The sequence below is a fragment of the Kalmanozyma brasiliensis genome (genome assembly GCF_000497045.1).
Source record: "Kalmanozyma brasiliensis GHG001 unplaced genomic scaffold PSEUBRA_SCAF1, whole genome shotgun sequence".
Classification (NCBI taxonomy): Eukaryota; Fungi; Basidiomycota; class Ustilaginomycetes; order Ustilaginales; genus Kalmanozyma; species Kalmanozyma brasiliensis.
The window spans coordinates 894,800-921,399 of record NW_015961948.1 but is presented as its reverse complement, the minus strand read 5'-3'; the positions used below and the strand labels follow the sequence as shown (position 1 = coordinate 921,399).

Below are 26,600 nucleotides of genomic sequence, written 5' to 3'. Positions count from 1 at the left end.
GGAGGCCGCAACGGCAACTTGGTGCGAAATGGCTGCAAAGACGTGCGCTTGGCCGGAGCGTATCTTGGCAGCTCAAATCGATATATTCGACTGTGTTAGGCCTTGACTTGAACCGACCTCACTCTCAATTTACCCCGCATCTGAGAGGGACGCGTCTGAAATGCGGCGTGTGAGAGGGCTTTGGGCAGCGCTGTTGCTCGCCGGATGCAGCACAAGCCGAGCTCTATTCACGTTCTTCCTGGGCAAAGACAGCTGTAGAGTGTTGGTCTCAACCTTCGCATTCGAGTCAAACGCCACGTCGCTCTCCGTCACCATCATCGTCACCCTCACTTCAAATACGCTCTTCGCTAGGACAGTCGCACGACTTCTTCGGCGCCATGAAGGCCTCTCTCTGGTCCTTGACCTACATCTTTGCTGGTCTTCTCCTACGTGCAGGTCTGCTCCTCTGGGGTCAACATCAGGACGCAACACACGCCTTGCCATACACCGATGTCGACTACTTCGTCTTTAGCGATGCTGCCAAGCATGTTGTCGACGCCTGTCCACTGTCACGGACGGTCGGACGCTCTGACTACGAGTCGGACGCCGACCTTTTGGACCGCAACGACGTTCACTGCGCCAGAGGCATCCTCCCCGCTGCGGCGCGATTCTTGCTCAAGAACGACCCCAACAGTCACAAGCCGGCGGATGGCTTGAAACCCGACGAGTCGGATAGCATGTACTTCTGGGCCAAGCGATGCTACCAGCTCGCTAGACCGGCTTTCAATCTGATGGCTACCGTCGGAGATCCATACGCGAGGCCCACATATCGTTATACACCCTTCCTGGCAGCCGTCTTGTCACCGATTCATCTGTTCGGATGGACCAACTTTGGCAAGTACGTCTTTGCCGCGTCGGATCTGCTCTGCGCTGTCCTCATGTGGTTGATCCTGGACGGACGACGCCCGCAAGGATCTTACGCTGGAGCGTATGTCCACCTCCCTGGATTGCTGTGGATTCTCAACCCAATGGTCGCTCAGATCTCGACTCGCGGCTCGTCAGAGGCACTCGTCGGCCTCTTCGTCCTCTCCTTCCTTTACTTTTTCCTCAAAGCCAACCCAGAGGCGCCGCTCGGTCTGCGTGCCAAGTATTTGCCAGCCTACTCCGCGCAAGCGTCAGCCAACGGCGATGACGACTCCAAGCTCAAACCACCCGTCGCAGCAGAGCAAGCTGTCAAGGAAGTTCCGACCTACGAAGCCGTCCCACCCGAGAGCGCATTCCACGTGCTCGACTGGTCGCTCGACGCGTACATGGCGCCGGTGCTGCTCGGCCTCGCCACGCATCTCAAGCTCTTCCCTGTCATCTACGGCATTCCCGTCCTGGCCCACCTGCACCGCTCCACGGTCCAAGCCTACTCTCCTGAGCGACGCAAGACCCTCCCGCTCTGGACGAAGCATGCAGCAGGCTTGCAGTTCGGCTTTGTGGCATTCTACGCCTTTATGGCGGCCAACCTGGTTGCCTGGCTCATCTGGGGCTCGCCGTTCCTCGAGCACACCTTCCTCTACCACCTCCACCGCGCGGATCATCGCCACAACTTTAGCCCGTACTTCCTCGGCACGTATCTTTCGCTCTTCACCGCCCCGGCGTCCGCGTCGACACTCGAAGCGCGCATCCTCGCATCGCCGCTGCTCAGCTTCCTTCCTCAGCTTCTTGTGGTGGGACTGCTCGGGTACCACCTCGGCAAGCGCGATGTGGTGGCAGCAATGACCGCACAGACAATCGCCTTCGTCGCCTTCAACAAGGTCTGCACGAGTCAGTACTTTTTGTGGTTCCTCTGGCTGCTCCCGCTCGTATGGCCCAGTCTCAAGGTGGGCAGAGTCGAGACGGGCGTCGCGCTCGCAGCGTGGGTGGGCGCACAAGCGCTGTGGCTTTCACAGGCGTATCAGTTGGAGTTCGGCGCCAAACAAGTGTTCGCCAGGGTCTGGGCATCAGGTCTGGTGCTAGTTGGCGTGCACGCAGGATTGCTAGTTTGGTTTTTGTCGTCGTGGACTAGATACAGGGTCGAGGTGCAGAAGCACGGGTTGAGGGCAAGGAACGGGGGGCTGGAGAAGACTTTCAAGTCGCAGTGATGGGAACGACTGGAACCGATGCTTTCGACCGATCAGTCTTACATCTGTGTTGAGGATGCCTTTTTTTTGATGATGTTGAGAAGGACATCATTCGACGTACGACAGTCGCGGCCTCTTTCGTCTGTCCCTTCCGCCTTCGCCTTCGCCTGTCGATGAGGGAGCTTCTTCGAGAGGAACGGCTCTGGTGCTCGCCTCGGCAGGGTGTTCCAGCTTCACCGATCTGCTCGTCTCCGGTTGGATCACGCCTGTATAGGCGTCGTCTCGGTCGCTGTCTTCGGCACCGGTCGTAGCTCCGCTGGACTCCCGCTCGATCGCGCTCCCCCAACTTTGCTGCTCTTCAGCCTCTTGTGCCCTGATTTCTGCGTCCCTCGCGAGGGTCTTTTGATCCCTTCTTGCTTTCGATTTTGCGTAGAACTCACAAGGGCCGTCGTCGGTCAGCTGGCGCTCTTGGAACAGCTTCTGAAAATAGCAGGTCACCGACCACCGCTCGGGCAGGCTGGGGTCGACTCTCTGACTGTGCTTGACGGCCTGCGCTGTGACTTTGTCCGGATCGTACAAGACGATGTCGAGTGGCTGGAGCTCGAGACTGCAATTGTACTCTGCGAGTTCCAGAAAGGCGTGCTGGCCGAAGTTGATCATGATGAAAGGGGATGCCTCCTCCTTGGTCGAGTCCGGCGAGGAAGAGAAGCCCTTTTTCGGCTTCAAGTTGGAGTACTGAGGCAAGCAGAGATGTTTGAGACCAGGCACCTCTTCCGCGACCCACGGAAAGTGAGTGTCACTCCGCTCTTGCAGTTGAGCTCGGAATCGAGCGCACAAGCCGCTCCCTTCTTCGACCAGAAGAGGAAGCACAAAGCGCTCGAAATAGGAGTTGAACCATGCCATCAAGTCTGTCACGGCCCAGCGGCCATCCTCATTCTGCTGATCGTCCCGTGCCCAGTACTTCTGAGTCGTTTGATGCGAAAGATAGATGTTGTCGTAATCATCGGGTCCCCCCTCAAAGTAGAGAGCCCCGAAGACGTATTCCTGATCCTCAGGCTTAGCTGATGGCGTAACACCGAGCCTGTTCCTTGGGCTTCCGCATGCTTTGTCGTATACATCATCAAGAAGATCGGCACCTTCGACGGCCTCTTGCACCATGCGTCGATAGTCCTGCAACGACGAAGGGCCCAGACGTTGAAGAATGACATCTGTGCCAGCAGTGATCGTGACGTTTTGACGGTGAGCGAGGCTACCGAACTCGCTGGTAAAAGTTATCGTTGAGCCGATGATGACTTTTCGTGGCGCTTGATTGGCTTGCTCCGTCCTCATCTTCTTGAGCGTATAAGTGGCAACCTCTGAACGAGCAAGCTCGAACTTGAGCCTCTTGATGGCCTCACGCTCGGCTTCAGTGTACTGGGTTCTCGCCGGCACGTCCATTCTTGCTTCGGTAGTTGCTGGTCGGCAGGCAATAGGCGAAATTGGTGCGAGAAGGGTGGTAGTAGGGCTTGAAAGCGTTCTACGAGCTCGGGCCTCCCTTTTACAGCATCTCGAAAAAGGTGGCTGCTGCGCAGCATCGCTACGCGTGCAGATGAAGCGCGGCGGTCGACGCGAACCTCATTCCGTCTCGTATTTTGACTGAAACCGGACTACTCTCGGGGACGCAAGAGGCAGGAGTCTCGCCACGCCGTTCCCACGCCCCGGCCACATTCTCGGAACCCCTGCGATGCCTTATGAGCTCGGAAGGGGTCACGCGTTGCCGTTTGGAAAGAGCTTGCGCGGCGCAGTCAATCACTTTCTCTATGTTTTCACGCCATACACTCACCTCTCTACTCGTCACACGGATCAAACCCTCACCAGGCTAACAGCGCCAAGACAGTCAACGGTCAGCGCAGGTCGAGCTGCTGCGCAGCAGTCGTCTGATCACCCGTAGGGATCACATAATTAGAACGTGCGGACATGTCAAGGCTCATCCTGCTGCCTCACAGGTGATTGAAGGCATCAGACCAAAGCGATATCGATAACGAGGCTAGGCTCAACGCGTGATGGGATTGACTGGCCACACTTTGCATCTGCCATCTTGGTCGTCAACCATGGGGCGAGGCGAGGCGTCGCTGCGCAGCAAGAAGCGGCTGAATTTTTGGCCACTTGTTAGGTCTCGGAATTTCCCCGGCAAATGTGCCGAAAGCTTTTCGTTTGGAAAGCGAAGAAGTGGTCTGATTTTGGCAAAGGTGCTGCTCGAAAGAAGCTCGGCGCGAGCCGCGACGGAGAAATAAATTTACGAAAGATTTCGTTCACGCGTGGCGGCGTCATTCCAGCAGCTGGCCCGGATCGACGCGTTTCTCTGCAGCGACAGCGCGTCTGCACCTTGAAAGCCTTGTCGATCCCTCTCAGTCACCCGTGCAATCACAAGTTTAAATTTCTTCCTCGTTTCATTCGCGGTACGGACACGCACAGACAGACCTGCCGCCCTGGCTGCTTACCTGAAGCACCGGCTATCTTTTTTGTCTTTGGTCGTTGATCTCGAGGTCCCCTCACTCATTCGTTGTGTTCGCCGTCTTGCTGAAGCTCAAGCTTTGACCGCACACAACGCAGCGGCAGAGACACTACTAGATTGAAGACTTAGCGTTGATATGGAGCTTGGCATCCGGCGTCGTCATTCGCAACTGGTCATTGTCCCAGCAAAGCCAATTCGAGCTGCATCGGAAGCTAAGCTCCGCAAGAGCAAGCGTGCGTTGACCTCGACTTGCTCAACTTCACGCATCGCAGCGCAGTGCTGCGCTGCGACGCTGCATCTTGCACAAGCAACTCGCCGGCACGCACAGGCTAGCCGACTCAGATCAGAATTCGAGCTCCTCGTTGGTAAGGCAAGCCTGGCTTCTCCGCGCTTACGGCACACGTGAAGCAAAGCTGTCGAGGAAGCCCTGCTTGTCCAATGGAAATCCAAACGAGATCAATTTTTTCCTATTTTTTTGGACTTTTGGCGGACTGTCAAATGGAGCCGTGAGCCTCAGCCAACTGAATTTTCGCTGTTGATAGCGTTCGGTGCTGCCGCTGCTGCCCAGACAAAGCCTTCAGCTTGGCAAGGTAGAGACGTTCTCAACCCGCCGCTACGGACATTCCGAGGACATCTCTCACGGTCTCTTTCCTTCCTCCTTCCATCCATTCATCTGATCACCCTCATCCGTCCCTTCGACCACCTCACCCGCCGCACGCTTAGCTGATCTCTGTCCGCGTATTCAGCCACCATCCGGACTTGCACACCTCCTCGTTTCTGATCCGCCGCTTCTCGGATCGCCCGCGCTTCCACGTTTGGAAAGGTCATTTTCGAGAGTAGCCAAGGCAACATCCCTCTCTTGCTCCATCTCTCTTGCATCTTCCCCCTCAAATCCCACCATCACGATGGCTTCCATCTTGGGCGCTGGCCAGCACGGCCTCAACCTCTCGCGCTCCACCGCTCCGTCGGCTCCGTTGCTCCAGCCCAACTCTGCGCTGAGCAAGGTGCTTTCGGTCCTCGATCTTACCCGCGTTCCTTCGCTGCAAGAGGCAGACCGCACCACCGTCGTCTTTGCCGTGCTAGCAGTGGTTGCGACCCTGCTTCTCGCCGAGCAGTACAACTACCAGAAGAAGAAGGCGGGTCTTCCCGGACCTAAGTGGACCATCCCCGTCATTGGCAAGTTTGCCGATTCGCTTCATCCGTCGCTCGAAAAGTACCAGGAGGGCTGGAATTCCGGCCCTCTGAGCGTTGCCAGCGTCTTCAACATGTACGTCTCTGCGCACATCCCATCCTCGGCCGGATGCATCCGTCCAGTGTGACCGTTTACTGACGCGCTTTGACTCATCCCTTCCGCCTCCTTATCGGATCGGCCATTCCGCAGCTTCATCGTCATTGCTTCCTCCAACGAGTATGCCCGCAAAATCCTCAACAGCCCAACATACGCTGAGCCATGTCTTGTCGCTTCCGCCAAGAAGGTCCTTTGCGCTGACAATTGGTGAGTTCATCTTCTCCGCGCATCAGAACAGCCGATGCAATGTGGGCGCTGTCATCGCTCCGCAAACTTCGCGCTCGAGCGCTTAGATGGCACCTTTTTACCGCTTGGACTTCATATCTGCGTGGGGTCGCCCGACCCTGGGCCGACGCACATGCGTCTTTGCGCCCCACCACCGACAAGCGCATCGCACCGTACAGCCCTCTGGAACGCTCAGACTGACTCCATTCTCCCTTTTCCTGCCAAACCAAAACAGGGTCTTCCTCAACGGCAAGACGCACGTCGACTACCGCAAGGGACTCAACACGCTCTTCACCCGCAAAGCGCTCGGAATCTACCTCGGCATCCAGGAGACCATCTACAAGCGCTACTTTGACGAATGGCTCGCCGACTCCAACCCCAACCCGCAGCCCTACATGATGAAGTTCCGTGACCTCAACATGGAGACCTCGCTGCGCGTTTTCTGCGGCAACTACATTTCCGACGAGGGCGCCAAGGAGATCTCGGACAACTATTGGCTCATCACCGTCGCCCTCGAGCTCGTCAACTTCCCCTTCGCCTTCCCTGGCACCAAAGTCTACAACGCCATCAAGGCGCGCAAGACTGCGATGAAGTGGTTCGAGCTCACGGCTCGCGAGAGCAAGAAGCGCATGGCCGAAGGCGAGGAGGTCACCTGCCTCACCGATGCATGGATCAAGGCCATGATTGACGCTCGTCTGCAGAAGGAGAACGCCGACTTGGAGGCCGAGACGCGCCGTGTGCTCGTGCGCGACTTTTCCGACCGCGAGATTGGTATGGTTCTGCTCAGTTTCCTCTTCGCCTCGCAAGACGCCATGTCCTCGGGTCTCACCTACCTCTTGCAGCACGTTGCCGACCGCCCCGAGATCCTGCGCAAGGTGCGCGAGGAGCAGTACCGTATCCGTGGTGACGACGTCAACGCTTCGCTCACGTATGAAGCCATCGAGAAGATGGACTACACCAAAGCGGTGGTCAAGGAGTCGCTTCGAATCAAGCCCCCCGTCATCATGGTCCCCTACCTCAACCACAAGGACTTCCCCATCGACAAGAACTACACCGTCCCCAAGGGCAGCATGGTCATTCCCAGCTTCTGGAATTCGTTGCACGATGAGAACGTATACCCCAAGCCAGACGAGTTCAAGCCGGAGCGATGGTTGGACGAGGCGGACCCAGCACAGAAGAACCCCAAGAACTACCTTGTCTTTGGCAGCGGTCCTCACAACTGCATCGGCCAGCAGTACGCCAACATGCACCTCACCGCTGTGCTCGGCACGGCAAGTGTGCTGATGAACTGGGAGCACGAGGTGACACCGTTGAGCGAGAAGGTCGAGGTGATTGCCACCATCTTCCCCAAGGACGGTGCGAGGATGAAGTTCTCGCGTCGTGCAGCACCTGCTCCTGGCACTGCACCGGAGGTGGCTGCTCGCGCCTGAGCAGCTCACCCCGCTCAAGCTGCATCATTTGATTGCAGCGAGAACAATTACGAACCATTAGATGCTTCATGTATCCTGACAATGTCATTGTAATCCAACGTGTGCATTCTGTGGCACGGTCGAGTACGAGAGCGTGTGATGGGTCAAGATGCATTGAAATGGGTACAAATACAAAGGAAGATGCGAGTGAGTCAGGAGTCGGAAGGCCGATCAATGCTTGGGCTTCGGGTTGCCCTTGTCGAATGCGAGTGTGTTCTGTGCATGGAGACGGAGAGCGGCGAACGGATTCCTGGCGTAGGCTGGATCCGAGAGAATCAGATTTTGGCGTTGCATTTCCAGAGATCTGTCGTGCGGTGGAAATGGGAGACGAAAAGTCAGATAGCCGTCTTCTGTCAGCATCAGCATGGGTCATTCAAGCACTTACAGTGCCTTCTTTCTCGCCTTTTCGGTGACTGTTGCGTCCTTCTTGGTCTTCTGCGCGCCGACAAGCGGATACGCTGAGGTCGCAGGCTGTCTTGACGCCTTCTCTAGCATGTCATCGTCGTCATCACCTCCGTCTTCGATGTCGTAGGCGTCCTCGTCATCTTCGTCGCTCCCCTGAACCTCCTGAGCGACCTCGTCCATCGCCTCTGCGAGATCCTTTAAGCCCGTCGTGTTGCCGGCCAACTGCTCCTTCTGCTTCCTCTTCTGCCTCCGTAATGACGATTTGGACAGTGTGCCATTTGTTGGTTCGAGATTAAGTAGCGACGGACGAGCTTTCGGATCGACCTTGGCCATGAGCTCTGCGCGCTTCATCGCACGCTTGGCCGCTTTGGTGATCTTGGTGGGGGGAGCAGCAGCGACTTTGGGTGCCGAGGTGGAAGAGCGCGCTCGGATCGCAGCTGTTGCGGATGAGCGCGACTTGGCGCGAGGAGCCGAGCGGCCCTGAATGCCTTGGTCTGCGCGCACCATATCGGATCGACTGTGCTGCTGGAGAGGTGTGTTGCCGAAGGATGGGTGAAGTAGGTCGTTACGAAGGGTTGGCAAGAAGGCGAGAAGGTCAACCTTTTTCCTGCATCTCCAAATTTTCATCTCGATTGTTAGCCAGCCCGATTTGAGGCGATCCAGTCAAACAAGGGTCTTAGGGAATCTTTTGCAAGCGTGAAACGGCGACTTTTGCTCGGAAAACTGTGGTTGCGGCTCAGGCCACCTTCCTGCATGCGAGGGCGGGCGGCAAAGAACGTGTTTTTTCGCCAAAGCAACACTTTACGAGACCAACACATGGCAACCAGGGTCTCCTATCTGGTTGCCGAGCTTATGCCTTGAAAGCAACGTATATGCTCCGAATGATGTGGCCGTTGCTGTCGAGCTACAGCAGTGATGTCGAGCGCATACACCTCCAACGACAAAGAGAGTGTGTTGTAGCGCTGAGCCTGATGTAACCCAAGGCAAAGAGAAAAGTGGCGCTTGTTGTCACGCAGGTCTGCGTCGCTGGCTGACACGCCAATTCGCTGTGTGACAGCTTGAGTGAGTTTGCATGGCTGACAACTCTTCTTGAAGTCACCGCTATCTGTCATCCGCTTCACATCCGCTGTCACATCCCCTTCCCGCCAATTTGCAGCTGCACGTCTGTTGCATCACCGGCGATTGCCGACTGAACCTGGCTTGCTTGCACTGCGCCTCGCTGCTGCTGCTGCTGCTCAAGCCAATTCGGATCAGCCTATCGGTTGTGTCAGCGCTGCATCGGCTTCCCCGCAAAAGCTGTGCTCCACACACCGGATCAACCTCCTTCGCTCACCTCCACGACACACACGCACGCATTCGCTTTGGCAGATTCGCATCGCCAGCAACGCATCCAGCAAGGCGTGGTGGGATTGCTCACGGCGCCCGTGCGGTCTTGCTTCGGATCTTGTTCCCGCCCGTGGACCCTGCTTTGCAGCGCAGCCAGCCTATCGCCACCACTGTCCGGGGCCACGTCCAATGTCTCGCCTGCCTTCTCGCTCGTGAACAGCCGTCATCCTCTCCAACAACCACCATCTGCCCTATGCTTCCGATCTCGAACAACCATGGTGGCTCCTCTTCCTCGCGATCCGTCGGATCCCACCTGTCTCGACCTCGAACGCATGCCTTCGAGCCTCAGCACGGATGGCAACTTCCGCCATCAAACATCGGAGCCATTCCAATGGGTTGATGATGCCAAGGACTCGGACGATGACTTCCTTACATCAGACACTTCAGGTCCAGGTACGCCTTCCAACGCAATCATCAGCGGTCCTGCACCACTCCTTGTAGCCTACTGCGGCACGGAACCAAGACACGTAGCCATCACTTGCGGCGTTCGAGCTTGGACCAAACACCAAGCCTATGGCGCCAGTGACGCCCTCATCAAATATGCCACCGCCTCTCCACTTCTGCCTCAGCAGGTCGCTGAAATGGTTTCCAACCTCTCCGTCATAGCTCGCGTCTCGCTCAAGGCTGCCGCTTTCTTCATCGAGATCATCCTCGAGGCGGTCAAGAACAGCACAGGCTTCTCGCTTGGCATCACTCGTCGAGCCCTCATCAATGCTGTAGGGACCGCAAGAGCCGTTCATTCGCTCACGTCAGGCCAGGTTTGGGATGCAAAGACCACAGGGAGGTCAGGAACAACAGCTGGTCCCTCCTTTCTCAGCATCCTCGACAAATATACAGCAGTCGGCATCTATCTCATTCACCACACCTTCACGTTGGCAGAGCTCTTTGCCATGGGCTCATTCCAGCTGGTGGGCACCACTCTCACTGCAGGCATTGCTGTCGCTGACGAGTCGGTGCGGACTATCGACGGTATTTTTGGCTCCAACGAGACTTCTCGTGCGCTTGCTTCTTTTATCAGCCTCGTACGCGGAGAGGTCAACAACGATCCACGCTTTGCCAACGACAATATGCTCTCCCTCCTCAACAAGCTCACCAAAGCGGTCACCGCCTTTGCTGTCTTGCAGAATTCGACCTACAAGCGCAGCGCGAAAAGCATGAAGATGCGCGTCGTCTACGACTGCACTGTGCTCGGCGAAGTCGAGGCGAAAAGCTGGCGCTCCCTCATGGTCGGATCAGGCAACTTTATCCGCAGTCGTCCGGCCGCATTGCTCGCGTCCGCTGCCGAGGGGCTCGAGACGCTGTCCCTCATGTCGCCACCCCGCAGAACGGCGTCGCTACTCGATCCATCAGAACAAGCACTCAAGAGCTCCGCTAGCGGTATGTATCTGCCTTCTTCTCGGTCCAGGGGCTTTCTTGGTGACGGTCTCTGCCTGACCGACATCGACCCTTCGACATCTCAGCGCACTGCTTGGAAGCCCAGTCGAGCGACATCGATGGCTGGAGACTCTGACATGGAGGTCGATGACGCAGATGACGCCTCTTTGATCGCAGACCTCAACTTTCTCGTCGGTGATGATGGTGATGCCTCCATCTCATCCAACCTCACCGACGATCAGCTTCCTGCTCATCTTCGCCAACAACTTCAGCAATATACCGACGACCAGCTTCGCGATGGAGTCGTACTGCCAGAGGCGTCCTCCATGCCAAAACAACACTTCCGCCGGATACGCAAGACCAATCGAACAGACGGCAATCGAGAAACCGTATACGAGATCACAACGGAAGTCATCGAGACCATCGAGACCGTCACCACTGTCGAACAGACAAGCATGTCGCCAAGGTCACCTAGCCTCTCGAGCAGATTGGCAGGAGAACCCTTCTCGGATAGTAAGGAGACTCGCAACCTCCCGATGCCCAGCCCAGGCATGCTACAGCGTCAAGTGACCTGCTCCAAGAGCGGCATAGAGACACGTTCGGTTTTCGAGGACCGCATCGAGAGCAACCTTCAAGAAGATGAAGAATGGTGCGAGATACGTACGAAGCCAAACTTCAGCCCGGACGCTGAAGTCTGTCGAGAACAACCATCTCTCCTTCTCGCACCGGCTGGTAGTGCCGCGGAAGGCAAGTATGAGTTGACGATCCCTGAAGCACGAAATGGTCATCAGGAAATCGCAGACGGCAAGAACAGCGGCGCATCAAAGATGCCCGTGGTCCTCAAGACAATCACCAAGAAGCTGATCCAGAGACGCAAGACCATTCGAAAGATCGAAGTCGACGAGACAGACGACGACTTGGTTGATGCGGCATCCCGAGCCGATTCGACGCTGTCACCTGTTGGCTCACGAAAAGTCATTCGGCGATCAAGGAGCCCGGGGTCGACAAACATCTCCGCTGCTCCTCCGGTCAGTCCCATTCTTACTGCTATCCACGCATCAATGGACTCGACAGACATCTTGGTAGACAGCAAGCAAGGGCAGAGCAATGAGGAAGCCAGCCGAGAAGTCGCGAATGGCAAAGGCCCAGGTCTGGGACGCGGAATCAGCAAGGTCCTTAAACGTGCCAAACAGCCCTTCAAAGGCGAACATCACTCAGAAGCAGGGATCGATTCGACTCCGCAGTCGCGAGAGCGCCGTGTTGCTCCGCTGTCGAGCATACATCTGAATGCGCCCACAGGCACAAGCAGCTCCCTTCGGGCGACGCCATCCATGCTTGCAGCACCCTTGTCCTCACCCGGAAAGTCCAAGTGCATTCCGCAAGTGACCTCGGAATCAGAGGCTATGGTGACGAAGCGAAGGATAGGTGGAGCCGTTTTCAACATGACGAGTCCTCGTACAGTCATGAAGGAGCGACCGTCCATTTCGCAGCGAGGCGCTTCGCAGCACACCCTGTTCCAGACCGACTTGGACATGACAGCCTTTGTCCCTCCGACACCGAGAGGATCGATACGCGAAAGCAAGCGTCGCAGTCGAGCGCCGTCCATCACTTCGATGCGCTCCTTTGCCTCGCGCACACAAGTGTCCAGCCTGGCGGCCCCCGACGACATCGACAACGGCAAGCACGGTCACGATCCAACAGCGTTCCCACGAGCTCACTTGGTCGAAAACCTTCGCCGCTTCATGCGATACTCATCCGCAGCGTACGGTCAGAACTTTATGCGAATCCTCGGCATCGGGAGTCTGGACTACTTCTTCCCAGACACGAGCAAGCATCACGCCAACGTCTGGGCATTTGCTCATCACGTCGGCATCCCAGTCGACTGCATTCTCCTTAACAGCTTTTCCGAGGCCCAGCCACTGTTCACGGAGCAAATGTCTCCGCTCGTCAACTACGTCGCTGTCGATGATGCGGCTCAAGCAGTGGTGCTGACCTGTCGTGGCACGATGGGTCTCAGCGATATTCTGACGGATCTGACGTGCGACTTCGAGACCATCGCCGTGGAAGGAGGAAGATCAGACAAGCAATACCAGGTACACTCGGGGATGCTTGCGAGCACGCGCAGGCTATGCAACGAAAACAGCACAGTCATGCAAACACTTCGGCTCGCTTTGGAGGACAATCCGGACTACGGTCTCGTCCTCACGGGACACTCGCTAGGTGGCGGAGTAGCAGCGCTCGCAGCTGTAGAGCTGAGTTGCCCAGCGGATCTCTTCCGACAGCAAGTCTTGCGTCGAAGGGCACAACATGGCAAAACGGCTCAACATCCTAAGATCCACACGCCATTCGTTACCTCGCTCGATAGCGGACTGCCACCTGGTCGGCCCATTCACGCTTACGCGTACGGCGTGCCGGCTGTGGCTTCTCCGGACTTATCGGCACACTGCAAGGGACTGGTCACCAGCATCATTCACGGTCATGATTTTGTGCCGACACTCTCACTCGGCATGGTGCGCGACTTCAAGAACATTGCACATGCCTTAAGCGTGGAGAGCGACTCGGATGTAGCCCGCGAGATCATCACGCGTGTGATCGGCACGTACCGGAAACGATCGGCCCTTCGCTCGACTCTCGGATTCAAGCAAAAGACACCGGAGCACCTCGCCTCTCTAGAGCCGCCTAGACCGCAGGAGATCCCGCTCGCAGAAAGAGAAGTGCAGCTGAGCCGCGAAGAGCTGATCAAGGGAAAGACACGCAATCTCGCCACCGACTCCAACTACACCGATCCGAATCTGAAGGAAGACGAGCTAGATCCCTTCTCCTACTCTTCTGGCGGCGGACAGGTGCGGACCTCCCCCTCAACACCGCAACTGTCCGGACAGCAGGGTGGAGGAGACGTCGAATTGGCGGACTGGCTCTGGTCGCTCATCAAGACGATCCGTGCCGACATGGACTCGGACAAGCTCTACCCGCCCGGCGACGTGTACTGCATCGAAAGCTTTGCCGTCTTTGTCACGCCGTCGATGAGTCCTGACAGCGACATCGTCTTCGACCGGTCCAAAGAGTCTCAGGGCGAACGGAGAGCCGAGGCGCACCGTGTCATCCTGCGATACTGCGAGGATGTGGTCAAGCGGTTTTCCGAGCCCATCTTCGCCAAGAGCATGTTGCGCGATCATATACCCACCAACTACGAGCTGTGCATGAGCTTGCTCTACGAGAGCGTGATCGATTCGAAGGAAGGATAGGCTTCGTATCTCAACAGGGTCGTTTCTAGACTTGTTCAGCGTACTCAATAGATCCCTTGACCAAGGCTTGAAAACGAGATAGCGAACGACACGGTTTGATCGATTACGATTTGATCATGTCAGAAGACGTGGCAATGCTGCTGTCATGACGCCCACCGGCTCTTCAAACCTCTCCGTGGTGGAGTCCCACTTCGTATCTAGCAGCACCATCTCCAGCTCGCCCCACACTTCCATCTTCTCTTCTCCCTCCTCGTCGTCGAAGCTGACACTCGATGAGAGCACGGCAAACAGCTGTTCCGCGCACCTCGCTCGCACCGTGGGGAACTCGTGCGTTAAAAAAGCCTGCGTCGCCTTGATCAGCAGCGGCAACAGTTCCTCCTTTCCACCTGCTGGACGTATCGCGAGCACGACGTTGGCACTTACCGTCGCAGCTGCCGTCAACCTCGGAACACTCTTGACCTTCCCCATGTTGGACAGCACCATCCTGAGCAGCCGTGCAAGCGGCACATCCATCCCCGCATGTGTTGCTCCGTTCTCGAGCAGAAGGTTGACGGTGTGCATCGCGGGGATGAAGAGCCTGTTGTTGCCAAAGTGCTTCTTGGCCAAGTCGAAGATGTCCGAAAGCAGCGCTGTCAAGGTGTAGCTCGTACTTGCGGTGAGGTCGGCGAGGGCGGGCCCGATGATCCGTTCGCCCAAGTCGGACTTTGATCCTACGGAGAGCACCAGCCCGTGCAGAATAGGACTTCGATACGCAGGAATGAGCAGGAGGCGAGTGACGGCTCTGAACGCCTTCGTTGGGTTCTTGAAGATTTGCTCCAGCTCAGACTCGTCTGTGTTCAGCGGTCCAAAGGCGACTTCGATCACGTCGTAGCCCTGCGGTCGCACCTCGTCGCCCTGATAAGCGCGATAGAGGCATAGCACCGCTGTCCCCGCCGCACACCGCACGTGGTCAATTCGCTCGGCCGCCTGCTTCCACATGCCTCCCACCGCCTCGTCCAGCTGCGCCCGGTCAATCTGCCTCGCGTGCCTTCGACACAGTTTGAGAACGTCTCGCAGCCCGGCGATGCAGCTCAACCGCACCCACGAGCCTACATCGCCACGTTGGTCCGTCGCGTAGTCCTCCAGTCCTCCCACCAACGATTGCAGCGCCCGATTCAAAAGGTCTGGAGTGCACATCTGCGCAAAGTCGCGCAGGTTGACGAGGGCTCGTGTGAGACTGTCGCTCGCATTTCGGCGCACTTCGATGTTGGACGAGTACATCGGAGTTGCCATCGTCTTCGTTGACGGTCTTGTCAGCGCCATCAGATGCCCCACCACGTCCTGGAGCAGCCTCGAATCATGCCCAAAGTCAACGGCGCCAAGAAGAAGGGCATTGCTCTGCTGCTGTGGCAGCGTGAGGGTCGACCAGCTTTGCAGGGTGGAGCGCACCTTGGACGAGATGTCGACGCAGCGGCTCAGATGGGCGATGGTATCGGCGACGGCGATGTGGACAGTCTCTTCGGGGCGCGCGAGGGCGAAGTTGAGGATTTTCTCCCACGTCTGGGTCTCGTTGGCGGAGGACGTGGTATGGGCGGGGATAGCGGCGCCGATGAGAGCACAGGCTGCTTCGAGAAGTGGGGCGGCGCCGAGCGAGCGGAACATGGTTGGGCGCACTTTGTCGAGTAGGACGAAGCAGGTGGTCCTGACCTCCTCTCCTACCAACGCATGGTCGTCAGAGAGTGTCTGGGAGAGCCGCGACAGCTCAGCGAGGGTGAGCAGCGTTCCGTGAAGCACGGCGTTGTCCGATGTAGCGACCCTTTTGCCCACTCTCGCCGCGAGCTCTGGCAGCAGCGTCCTCGGATCATGCATGGCGATTAGCGCTACAGCCTGCGCACCCAGCCTCCGCATCGCCGGATCCCAATGCACCGTCACCTTCTCCACCAAGTGATCCACCAAGTATCCCCTATACTCCTCGAACGCAGCGACGCCCACCGCGCACTCTCGCACAGCGCACCTCCTCACACTCACCGCATAAAAGTCCGTCAACCGAATCACCTCTATCCCCCGTGGAAACAGACCCAGTCTGCCTACACTTTCCTGAAACGCCGCGCTAGCCGCCCTGCGTATCGACACGTCCCGATCGGTTGTTGCGACGCACACCAACCTCCTTGCCAGCTCCACCGCGTGCGGCCTTATCGACTCGACATCGTTCGACCTCGCCAGCGCCCACACCACATAACACGCGGCATCCCTCACATTGCTGCCCACACTATGCGCTCCCCTCCTCACATCGAACATGAGTGCCTGCATCACCCACGGCAGGGCCTCGCTCAGCATGTCACCAAACAGCAGGCCACGACGGGAGAGCTCGGCGAGCGCTAGACAGCCTCCCTGCCACGTGTGCTCCGAAACGCTGCTCAGATCGCCCTCGAGGACGTTGATGGCGAAGAGCGAGAGGATCGCATCTACCACTTGGGTGAGGAAGGATGTGGGGAGTCGATCGGAGAGGCGAGCGAGACCTTTGGCTGCGCTGTACCGGACAAGGGTGTCTTTGTGCTGGAGCGAGGTGAGGAGGGTCGAGATGAGCGGTTCGGTGGATTCGGAGATGTCGGATTCGTCTTCGTCCTCCGGCTCGATCGGGAGGGCGGCGGAGGGGTGGCCGAGGACGTGATACTTGTTGGCATGACGGCGTGCGCGGGGCCGAAGGAGTTTGAGCGCTAATCGCGCCGTGAGTTTGGTTTTGTACTTTGTGATCAGCCCGTCGTTTGTCAGGGCGCTGTTTGGATGCGTGTCGTATGCATCGATGACCGTCTCGAGGTCGGCGAGGTGGGTGAGGACAAACGCAGGCTCGCTCGTCTTGAGCACCTCGCACAGCGCCTGTAGCACACCGGTCGCTTCGAACAGGCTCGCATCCTCCCCCTTCACCGCCTGCAGCCTCTTTGACAAGAACGCAGGAAATTGATTTCGGCGATCGTTGCGCTGGAAGAGACGCCCAAGCACGACCGCTGCTGCATCACGTTCCTTGCCCGGGCTGGCGATGAAGTGCTCTGCCACAGCGGCGATCCGTTCCCCTGTCGTACTGGTCGAGTCTGGTCGATCGAACTTGGCCAGGTCGAACGGAATCATGCAGATCAGCGACAGCCAGAGCAGACACACGTAGCGCAGCTCCCAGCATCGAACGTCATCGGCCGCGACGAGATCTTCCAAGAAAGAAAGGGTGGCGGGTAGGTCGGCCACTTCGTGCGGAAAGTAGTGCAGGATGGTCTTGTATCCGCGGACTTTTGTGTAGGTGTAGACGAGTTTGGAGAGTCGCACCACTGCGGCGGGGGGGAGTGAAGAGGAGGACCGGACGTGGCGTTGGAGCGCCTCGACGGGTGGGGAGACGATGCGTTCCAGGTAGGGGTCGAGCAGGTGAGATTGGTCTTGATACTCGTCCAGGATGGAGAGAAGCTTGCTGAGTGTCTCATCGGGGCCAAAAGAGGGCGTTGAGGAGGTGCTGGTAGAGTCGAGCGGGTTGACGAGGGAGGTAAGGAGCGAGAGGTACTCGTCGGCTCGTTCGAATCGGATCAGTTCCCTCTCCTCGATGACGATGGAGGGGTCGTCGACCATCGAATCGGTCGACTGCATCTCAGCACTGAGCGAGCCCGCCGAGTCGTCCAGCACCGTCAACGATACTGAGATCGGCGAAGACAGTCCAGGACCGAGTAAGTCAGGTGTGGTATAAGGAACGTCGATGGAAGAAAAAGTGTTGTTCTCACACGCGTCTGCCAAGATTCCCGCGGAGGAACGAAGGTGGCTGAGCGTTGGCTGTGGACCCTGACAGTCAGGTCCCAATCCTATCCTCCCTCTCGTCTATATGAGGCCTCCGTTTCCAGCCCCAACACCGGTTCCCCTACATCGCAGTCAACACTAACAATGCCCACGAACGACGACCTAATCACCGCCGCCAACAAGGCCTTCTACGCCCTCACAGCGGCAGAGTACGACCGCATGGGTCGCGGCATGGTCGTCGACGTCGCACGCACCAATGCTGCCAACATACTCGCCCGCGTTCCCTCCTTTTCACCCGACACGACGGAGTTGATGGACTTTGCAGCAGGTACTGGGCTGCTTGCTATGTTCCTCGCTCCTCGGTGCAAGAGCGTCACAGCGGTGGACCAGAGCGAGGAGATGATCCGGCAACTGCGGGCCAAGCTCGAGGCGCAATCTGAGGGGGAGAGGATCGAGAACGTTGAGGCTGTGGTAACAGATATTCTGGATGGAGGCGACCTGGGAGGAAGCAAGTTCGATGTCATCACATGCACCAACTCGTACCACCATCTGAGCGACCCCGTCAAGGTAACGCAGGTGCTGGCGGGGTACTTGAAGCCAGGGGGCCACCTGGCCGTGGTAGATCTGATCAAGACGGACGATTCGGCGGAGTTTCACAATGCCCCTACCACTGTTGAGAGGGAAGATGGGTCGCACAAGCAGGTCGAACAGTTCGGCATCGAGACGAAGGACGACCATCACCATCACCATGGACACAGTCACGGCCACGCCAGCCACCAACACACAAACGTCATCGCCCACCGCGGCGGCTTCAGCCAATCCGACATGGAGCACTTCTTCACCTCGGCAAACCTCAAGCTCGTCGACATGGGCAAGTCCGCTCACTTTGTCAAGGACGGCAAGCGATACGACAACTTTCTCGCCATTGCACAGGCGCCTATGTAGCCCATCAGGTTATTGCATTCTAGGGATACGCCTCTAGCACCTGGTCTTTGTTGTCGAACCATTCCTTGGGTCCCCTTTTCAACGCAGCTTGTACGTCGGGGCGGTCCTTGATCTCGGACCATTTCGGTCGTTCGAGCTCGTACCCGGTCGAAGTGCGTGCATACTGCAAGCCGCCGATTCGCGTGATGGGGAGCGTCTTGCTCGCGTCGACGGCGCCGGTGTCGGGGTGAATCGTGTCCTTGCGGATGTGCATCACTCGGACTCTGCCTAGCACAAGTGTTGTGGTATGCTTGCCTTCGTCATTGTGGATATCCCGAGTGTACTCGACCTCGCATTCCATCGACATAGGTGACTCCTATGCAAAACGTCCAAAAGGGAAAGTCAGTATCTACACCAGAATCGAGCTTGACGACAGAGCGAGGTGGACGTACCTTGACACGCGGCGTCTTGATCACCTTGCTCTTGACAGGCGTGAGACCGGTCAGTGCGTACTCGCTGACGCCCTCGGGGCAGTCGACCGAGGCAAAGTTGAGCGCCTCCGCGTATGGCTCGGACGAGCTGGATACGGAAAACTCCTTGAGCCGTTTGATATTGTTCTCGCTATCCTTCCTTCTGTTCTCACCTCCACCGAAGGAGATCATGACCATAGCCGGATCCTGCGAGACCATCTGGTACCAGCTGATCGGAGCCAGATTTGGGGAACCGTCCTCGTTCAACGTCGTCACCAACGCTACAGGGCGTGGGGCGATGGAGGAGATCATAAGCTTGTACATCGTCCCCGGCGTGACTTTCGTCTTGCCAATCTGAATCACGTGGAAGCTCGCATCGTCGGACGAGAAGGACGAGGAAGCTGGGTGCGAGTTGAGACCGGACCCAGCGGCAAAGTCGACATCGGGCGCCTTGGTTAGGTTGTACGAGAGCGAAGGGTCGAATGGTGGACGCTTGGCTTCTTCCTCTTTGAAGGGTTTGTATTTGGAGCCGCCGCCAGCACCTGCGCCAGGGACGCCGTAGGTATCGCCGCCAGTCATTCTGATGTTTGAGTTATGTTTAAAACAAGATTGTGGATGAGAGACAAGATAGGGGAGGAAGCGTTGCGAGAATGACCTCGGATCGGGTCACGGCTAATCCCCGTCACTTCCGGAAGTGTGGAGAAGCACGCCTAAATTGGGGATCTGGCGCTGCTTGGCCGCGATATCCCTTCCTGCCTGTGCGTGATCAATCACACGATCCTGTTCTTTAGAGACACCACCAGTGTACGATCTCCTTGAGCGGACATACGAATCCTGGCACAAGCTACGTTCTCCTAGATGTGAGCTCACGAAAGTACAGACGTCTGCCATGTGGCCATCCAAAGCCTTGTGCGCACGGACCTGTCCCTCGGAAGTCGGAATGCTCGTCGGCGGCCAAATTTTGCTGGCGTTGTCGAGACCCTGTCAAACTGAGCTTCTCGCAACCAACACACGTCACCCTCGATCAACCTTGGCGCTGCTCAAATCCGCACGCAGCTCTCACGTCAACGCTGGGTGCGGTGCAGCATGTCGCTTATCCGCTGGATCCTCGTCTCCGTCGTCGCGTACCTAGCGCACAGTGTGTACCAGCGCATCCAGCTCTCGCGCAAGAAGGCACAGTTCATCCGGGACCGCAGACGCGCAGCAGGCATTCCAGACGATGATCGGCGGCCGTTCGCCGTAGCGCGTGCAGACGCATTGTCACGACGATCGCAGCAGAAGCGAGAGGAAGTGCTCAGCACGCCGGTCAAGCGGCGACTGAAGCCAAGCAGCTCTTCGCAGGCTATTGATCACGACGCTGCGCTGCGGCTGTCGGGCATTCCTGGGACGCTGCCGGGGTATTTGAAGGACAGCGTCGCGTCTAGCAAGCAAGCAGGCAGGGGTGGGGCGTTTCAGGCGGCCTCTACGCGCAGCCCGTCACCCGCCAAGCAGCGAGATTTTGCAACGAGCTCGCGTCACACGATGAAGCGACAACACTCACAGACCCAGGTCGACCGCGGTTCGAGTTCGAGGAGGTCCCCCGTCAAGGATGCGCGTGAGGACAGCTCAAGTGCACAACGCGACCGCAAGCGTCGTCATCAGGCATCACCCACCAAATCAGATGAAGCCAATGGCTCGGATCGTCGCAAAACACCCAAGATCTCCATCCCCGGGGACTTCGGCGATGCAATTACGGACGAAGATATGTCTGACGCTCACTCTGCCGCTTCCGAGACCGACGAAGCATCGACAGCGATGGACGAGGACGACGAGCTCACCCAGGGCCAGACGAGCACCGATAGCCCATCCCAAAACCTCTCGTCCTCCGCGCGTACCACGGCGAAGAAGCGCGAAGCGGACGAGCTCTCCTCCGCCTCAAACAGCGAGAACAGCGACGACGACGACGAGCAGCCGCACACCAAACGCTCGCGCACCACCAATGGCACACTCGACCCGCTCTCTCCAGCCGACTTCTCCATCGCCCTCCCCGAAGAGGCCATGTTGGACTTCAACCCTTTCCCCTCCTCCCCCTCGAGCCCGCACAAGAAGCGCGCCGCAGACACCACAGACGACCGCCAACCAGGCGAGCAGTGGACCGACTACGAAGGGCTGCAGTGGCGCATCGACCCCGTCTCGCACGCGCTCCAACGTCAGAGTGAGATTCTCGAGTGGCGGGCGAAACACCGAATGCCACGGGACTCGCTGCACCCCCAGGCGAGGGAGGAGCATCAAGTGGTCGTTACGAAGTGGCTGACCCAGGAAGAATGGGAGGAGGCGCGGTCGAAGAAGCTGTTGAGCTTCCAGGAAGCCGAGCGAGCGGCGGAACGGGAAAAGATGGAGCAAGAGGAGCGAGCGAAGATGGAGCGCAAGCAAGAGTTGCTCGCCAAGATTCGCGAGGTCAAGAGTCCGAAGAGGATGCACCACCGACCGCGCCGGGCCGGAACGGGCGATGTGAGCATGACCAGCGTCACCGAGGGGGACGTCAGTATGTCGCTCGACTCGGTCAACGGAGATGCTACGCCTGGGAAGTCGAGGAGACGCATTGCGCTCGCCAGAAGCACCCCAGTCAAAGGAGGTTCAGGAGGATCAACCCCCACCGACAGCCCAAGGAGAGCTGCAAGCCCTCTAGCTTCGCCGTATAGGAGTATTGCGTATAGCAAGAGGAAAGGTGTCAATGGCTCGCCGCTTGTTAGCTCGTTCGGGACATCCGATGCCGACATTTCGAATTTGTAAGACACGCCTTCAGTCGAGCATTTCATATCAATCATCGCCGCATTCACTACAGAACAGAGTGGGAAGCATCGAGATCCGCTCGTTTGTCAGAAGTGAAGAGTTGACTGTTCTGGATAAAAGGTCGCTTGCTCGTGGTGCGTTGCTACAGGTCGTCATGTGGCGTGCTGCGAGGGGCGAGTGGTTGGCGTTCGTTAGCGCCGTCGTGAGGGCCTTGCATCGGCTGACAGAAATGGACGAAGCCACGCGTGTCGACTTCGTTGTGTGCCCAGGACAGCCCCGGCTGACAGCGATCCAATTGCATCCCGCCTGATCAAGCTGCCGTCTCTCAGCTTCGACGCGTCGCCTTGGTCTGACTTCGGCCCCCCAGCCATCCCCTTCCATCACCACACCATCCCACCCGACTATCACACATGACGAGCATCGCACTCTCAAGAGAACTCATGTGGTGTCTCAAGTCCAGACCTCACAAACGCAACCTACACACGCAAAGATGAATGGAAACCAATCTCCCATTGATAATACACGTAACGTCGTCAAGACATAGCGAACCAGAGGTATCTCGAGCACTCTATAGGTGCCACAACAAAACAGCTATTCACATGAAAAGGAGGGGAAAAAGGCCTAGAAGAAGAAGTTGAAGATCTTCTTGTAGATGGGCTTGGCGGCCTCCTCCTCGCGCTCGCGGCGGAGGACCTCGACGGGGACGGGGTCCTTGCGGCCGGTGGAGACGTCAATGTCGTCGATGCTAACCAGCTTGGTGCGCTTGATGATCTTGAAGGGGATGTAGAAGACAAAGACGACGATGGGCACCGAGACGAAGCCCTGGAAGAAGGCAATGACACGGTCGTTCTTGGACATGTCACCCTCGCCGATGGGGAAGGCCGAGACGTAGAAGGTGAAGCAGATGACGAGCACGTTGAAGACAGCGCCGAAGATGGAGCCGTAGATGCCGAAGGGCGACTTCCAGGGAAGCTCTTCGAGCGTGTGGCCGGCACGGTGCCATGCCAGTCGGAAACGGGCGTGAGCAATGCAGATGCAAAGCCAGCTGATGATGGTCGAGAGACCCGAGATGGCCAGCAGCCAGTTGAACACGGTTCCACGAGCAGTTTCGCTGGCGTAGATGAGGAAGCCGAGCAGACCGAAGATGAGCGAAAGGATGACACCAGGGAGAGGGCGGCCCTGGCGGTCAACGTAGGCAAAGAGGCGGGGGGCCTGGCCGATGACAGCCATGGCCTGGAGCGTACGCGAAGCAGCGTAGACAGCCGAGTTTCCTACGGAGAGCACGCTCACGAGGATAACGGCGTTCATGATGCTTGGCAATACGCCGATTTGCGCAATGTTGAACGCGATCACGAACGGCGAAGCCCTGGCGTCGTACGAGGAGGTACCCGAGACAAGGCGGTCGTCGGTGTAAGGGACGATGAACGAGACGATGAGGAGGGCGAGGACGTAAAAGATGGTGACGCGCATGAAGATTTGCTTGGCGGCCTTGGGGATCTCCTTACGGGCGTTGGCAGTCTCGGCAGCCGCAAGACCAATGAGCTCGGTACCAGCGAAGGCGAAGGCGGCGGTGACGAAGAGGCCCGAGAAACCCTTGAAGCCGTTGTTGAAGGCACCAGGGTTGCGCCAGGTCTCGGTACCGAAGTACTGGCCGGTGGGACCGCCACCGACATTGATGACAACACCGGCGATGATGAAACCGATAACAGCAAGAACCTTGATGAGCGAGCCGAAGAACTCGAATTCACCGTAACCGCGGACACCAAAGAGGTTGATGATGGTGATGACGATGAGGAAGACGGCGACCCAAACACCACGGGGGATGACCTCGGTGGGGTCCCAGTAGGTGATCACAATGGAAGCGGCGACGAGTTCGAGGGGAAGGACAATGAGCCATTGGAGCCAGTAGTTGTAAGCCATGGCGAAACCAACGGCGGGGTCGATGAAACGGGTCGAGTAGGCAGCGAAGGAACCGGCGACGGGGAAGATGGCACCGAGCTCACCGAGAGCCATGACAACCATGAGAAGCATGATACCAATGAGGATAAAGTCGATCATGAGGAAACCGGGACCACCGTTGTAGAGAGCACCACCGGAACCGATGAAGAGACCGGTACCGATGGAACCACCGAGGGCAATGAACTGAACGTGACGACCGGTGAGCCTGCGCTTCAGGCCACCGTCGCCAGCCTGAGGGTCCTTGAAGCCGGCGAGGGCGTTGTTGCCGCTCTCGTAGTCCTTGGAGTCCTTGTCGCCGTAGTGGGCGGGGGAGTTGACCGAGTCATGGTCGCTGACCTCGGGCTTGAAGCCGTCGACAAAGTTCTGGAAAGCACCCATGATGATGTCGAATCTATCGAATGCGAGACAGAAGTACAGAAGTAGGGAAAGGGGGATGTGACGCGACCGGGACCCAATGGTACAGCGATAGTGCTGGAGAAGAGGAAAGGTGGTCTTGACGGGGGCAGACGTCTGTGGCGTGGACGAGGGACAAGGGAGGCGAAGCTGCGGGTGACAATGAGCGGTTATATGTGATGCGGGCCTTGGCGATAAGTGTGGCCTATCACACGAGGGCGGGGCGGTGGGGGAGGACGAGCTTGGGCCTCAAACCGAAGGCGAGATGGCGGCGTTCGATAGTGCAGAGTTGCAGCAGACGAAAGGCGGCGCAGATGCGGATAGCGCAGAATGCCGGTTGGTTCGTTAGAGATAGCGCGAACAAAGAAGGAAAATGAAAAAGCGAATAAAGGAGCAGAGCCACGGCTCAACCTGGGGCAAGCCAAGCGGCGCATGTGGGCACTAGGGCAGACCCAGACCCAGGCTTAGACACTCTTGGCCTCTGAGCCAGCCAACCAGCGCCTCGACTGAATCAGTCAGGCACACAGGCTCTGCAGCAGACCCAGTGTCCAGACTCGAGCGAGCCAAGATGGCCTTTTCGGAGAATACCGCTCAGACAGTCAGCCTCAGCCCCAAGCCCACCTGTCGAAATCTAATCCTCTCTTCTGATCGACACAACACAAGCTTGGTTGGTGGGCGCAATGCACAGCTTACGAATGGTGGTGAGTGGAAGGGGGAACAAACGGTGGAATGGCTGATAAGGTGACAGCTTTGCATCAGCGCACCCGGGTCAAGTTCAGACCGGGGCTGCCAAGCCAGTCAAGGTCACGCAGCGGACAATGGGCCCATCAAGACCGGATCCCAAACTTGACTTTGTTATCTCGCCCAAATGAGGAGGATGCGGTAGGTGGCCACTCGCGTGCAGAAAACGGGGTGGAAAAAACACTAAAAGCAACGGAAGCGAGCTTGGTCCAATCACGAGGCGAGCGAGGTGCGAGAGCAGAGGCGGGCAATCGCCGAAGGAAATTCCGGCTGTTCTCATTGGGTGCAGTCGGGTCCAAGCCGAACCTCTCTATGCATCCAAAGCACAGAGCCACTGTGACTAAGGTCTGACACCACTGATAGCAAGCGAGCTTGTGGCGTGGGGTCAGCCAGTCACAGACGGCCTCGCCGATAAGTGGTTCGCAACGGGACGTCGCCCTGGATTCAAACTTTGGGCCTGCGCTGCGCAAACTCGACATCCATCCTCGCCTTGGGGTTCCTAGTCTAACGGCCTCTCGTATCCTCATTTTGCCACGGCTGCTCTCACTCCACGCACAGACGGCCAGCTTAAACAACAGATAACGTCGCCACACCCGCGCAACATCATCGCGAGCCTTCAAATCATTCAATGACGATGTGGCAGCACAGACCGATCATCCTGCGTGTCATCTGATCGGAGACACCCCAAGTGCACAACGAGGCTGTCATTGGCTGGATCAATGGAGGTCGCCCGCGTCCAGCAGACACAGGCCAGAATTTCTACAACGGCGGGGATCGAAAATCGTGCTGGAATCTCTCTTCTGTGCAGCTGCACGTCGTCGATTGTCTGAGGTCCGATTGCAAAATCACCCGTCATGCTGCCCTTGGGAGGGTCAGACGAATTACGCTCACTATGCGCCTTCGTCAAATTCGCCGGTTGCTCGAATTCTAATTGGTCGGCGCGCGTCGTGTGGCTTGTTGTTCCCCTTTTCGCTTGCCTTTGCCCTCGCTCTCTCTCGCGAGCGACTCGGCTAACCACTTAAGGCTTACAAGCAGCGTGATCTGTGTGGGGTACTTTTCAGAGATCGACCCTCGCTCGTCTTCCCACTTGTGCATCGGTCAACGCCGCATGCACAGGCCGAGTCCCGATCATGGTCAGCTAGCGAGCGCAAAGGGGAAACATGGCTCGCACCCTAGACTCGTACGTCTCTCGTTTTTGACAAGGGACCATTTCGACGCTAACAAGTCGGAAAAAGTAGGGCGCCGCTCAGGCCGCAGAATGCCAAGCCTTCCACTGTGCTTCGGAAGACCCCCTTCCATACCGGGCCTTCCTCCCGCTGTGCAAGTCTTGGCACCTTCCATCCGACCCGTCGGAGCCCATCTTCGACTTTCCGTTGGCTCGCTCATACGGATGCTCGGCCCTTCACCGAGCGGGATGGGCTTTCATGGTGATTTTCCCCCACTTTTGAGAAGAATTGCACACGCGGCAGCTGACCTCGCATGACAACCACTGTCAGGCACGACGCCGCCAGAACGCGTGAATCCTTGCACATCGCCAAGACGCTCGCAGCCTGACGTTCGCTGCCGGATCCACGATTCCGTTCTACATTGCCGGCCTGATATCCGGTCTCAAGCCTGC

At 57.8% G+C, this 26,600-nt stretch overlaps 10 protein-coding genes across 10 annotated transcripts; 5 read left to right on the top strand and 5 right to left on the bottom strand.

Moving 5' to 3' along the window:
* Nucleotides 1-377: 377 nt before the first annotated feature.
* On the top strand, nt 378-2,108 carry PSEUBRA_000368 (Mannosyltransferase, DXD; the record flags this gene model as incomplete). Its single annotated transcript, XM_016435988.1, has 1 exon — nt 378-2,108. One exon carries the CDS (start codon nt 378-380, stop codon nt 2,106-2,108), a length of 1,731 nt encoding a protein of 576 aa, XP_016294957.1.
* Nucleotides 2,109-2,195: 87 nt separating this feature from the next.
* PSEUBRA_000367 (uncharacterized protein) lies at nt 2,196-3,524 on the bottom strand (the record flags this gene model as incomplete). Its single annotated transcript, XM_016435977.1, has 1 exon — nt 2,196-3,524. One exon carries the CDS (start codon nt 3,522-3,524, stop codon nt 2,196-2,198), a length of 1,329 nt encoding a protein of 442 aa, XP_016294956.1.
* Nucleotides 3,525-5,486: 1,962 nt separating this feature from the next.
* On the top strand, nt 5,487-7,524 carry PSEUBRA_000366 (Cytochrome P450; the record flags this gene model as incomplete). The annotated part of the gene is made up of 3 exons (XM_016435992.1): nt 5,487-5,848; nt 5,963-6,076; nt 6,330-7,524. 3 exons carry the CDS (start codon nt 5,487-5,489, stop codon nt 7,522-7,524), a joined length of 1,671 nt encoding a protein of 556 aa, XP_016294955.1.
* Nucleotides 7,525-7,734: 210 nt separating this feature from the next.
* PSEUBRA_000365 (uncharacterized protein) lies at nt 7,735-8,475 on the bottom strand (the record flags this gene model as incomplete). Its single annotated transcript, XM_016435975.1, has 2 exons — nt 7,735-7,867; nt 7,949-8,475. The coding sequence occupies 2 exons, from the start codon at nt 8,473-8,475 to the stop codon at nt 7,735-7,737; spliced, it is 660 nt and encodes a 219-aa protein (XP_016294954.1).
* Nucleotides 8,476-9,569: 1,094 nt separating this feature from the next.
* Nucleotides 9,570-13,973, top strand: PSEUBRA_000364 (Lipase, class 3; the record flags this gene model as incomplete). Its single annotated transcript, XM_016435996.2, has 1 exon — nt 9,570-13,973. The coding sequence occupies one exon, from the start codon at nt 9,570-9,572 to the stop codon at nt 13,971-13,973; it is 4,404 nt and encodes a 1,467-aa protein (XP_016294952.2).
* A 114-nt stretch (nt 13,974-14,087) lies between these two features.
* On the bottom strand, nt 14,088-17,561 carry PSEUBRA_000363 (Tubulin-specific chaperone D, C-terminal; the record flags this gene model as incomplete). The annotated part of the gene is made up of 1 exon (XM_016435963.2): nt 14,088-17,561. The coding sequence occupies one exon, from the start codon at nt 17,559-17,561 to the stop codon at nt 14,088-14,090; it is 3,474 nt and encodes a 1,157-aa protein (XP_016294951.2).
* Nucleotides 17,562-17,867: 306 nt separating this feature from the next.
* On the top strand, nt 17,868-18,668 carry PSEUBRA_000362 (Methyltransferase type 12; the record flags this gene model as incomplete). The annotated part of the gene is made up of 1 exon (XM_016435986.1): nt 17,868-18,668. One exon carries the CDS (start codon nt 17,868-17,870, stop codon nt 18,666-18,668), a length of 801 nt encoding a protein of 266 aa, XP_016294950.1.
* Nucleotides 18,669-18,687: 19 nt separating this feature from the next.
* On the bottom strand, nt 18,688-19,696 carry PSEUBRA_000361 (Flavin reductase-like, FMN-binding; the record flags this gene model as incomplete). Its single annotated transcript, XM_016435973.1, has 2 exons — nt 18,688-19,023; nt 19,100-19,696. The coding sequence occupies 2 exons, from the start codon at nt 19,694-19,696 to the stop codon at nt 18,688-18,690; spliced, it is 933 nt and encodes a 310-aa protein (XP_016294949.1).
* Nucleotides 19,697-20,203: 507 nt separating this feature from the next.
* Nucleotides 20,204-21,889, top strand: PSEUBRA_000360 (uncharacterized protein; the record flags this gene model as incomplete). Its single annotated transcript, XM_016435994.2, has 1 exon — nt 20,204-21,889. The coding sequence occupies one exon, from the start codon at nt 20,204-20,206 to the stop codon at nt 21,887-21,889; it is 1,686 nt and encodes a 561-aa protein (XP_016294948.2).
* A 621-nt stretch (nt 21,890-22,510) lies between these two features.
* On the bottom strand, nt 22,511-24,226 carry PSEUBRA_000359 (Amino acid permease/ SLC12A domain protein; the record flags this gene model as incomplete). Its single annotated transcript, XM_016435974.1, has 1 exon — nt 22,511-24,226. One exon carries the CDS (start codon nt 24,224-24,226, stop codon nt 22,511-22,513), a length of 1,716 nt encoding a protein of 571 aa, XP_016294947.1.
* Nucleotides 24,227-26,600: the final 2,374 nt, after the last annotated feature.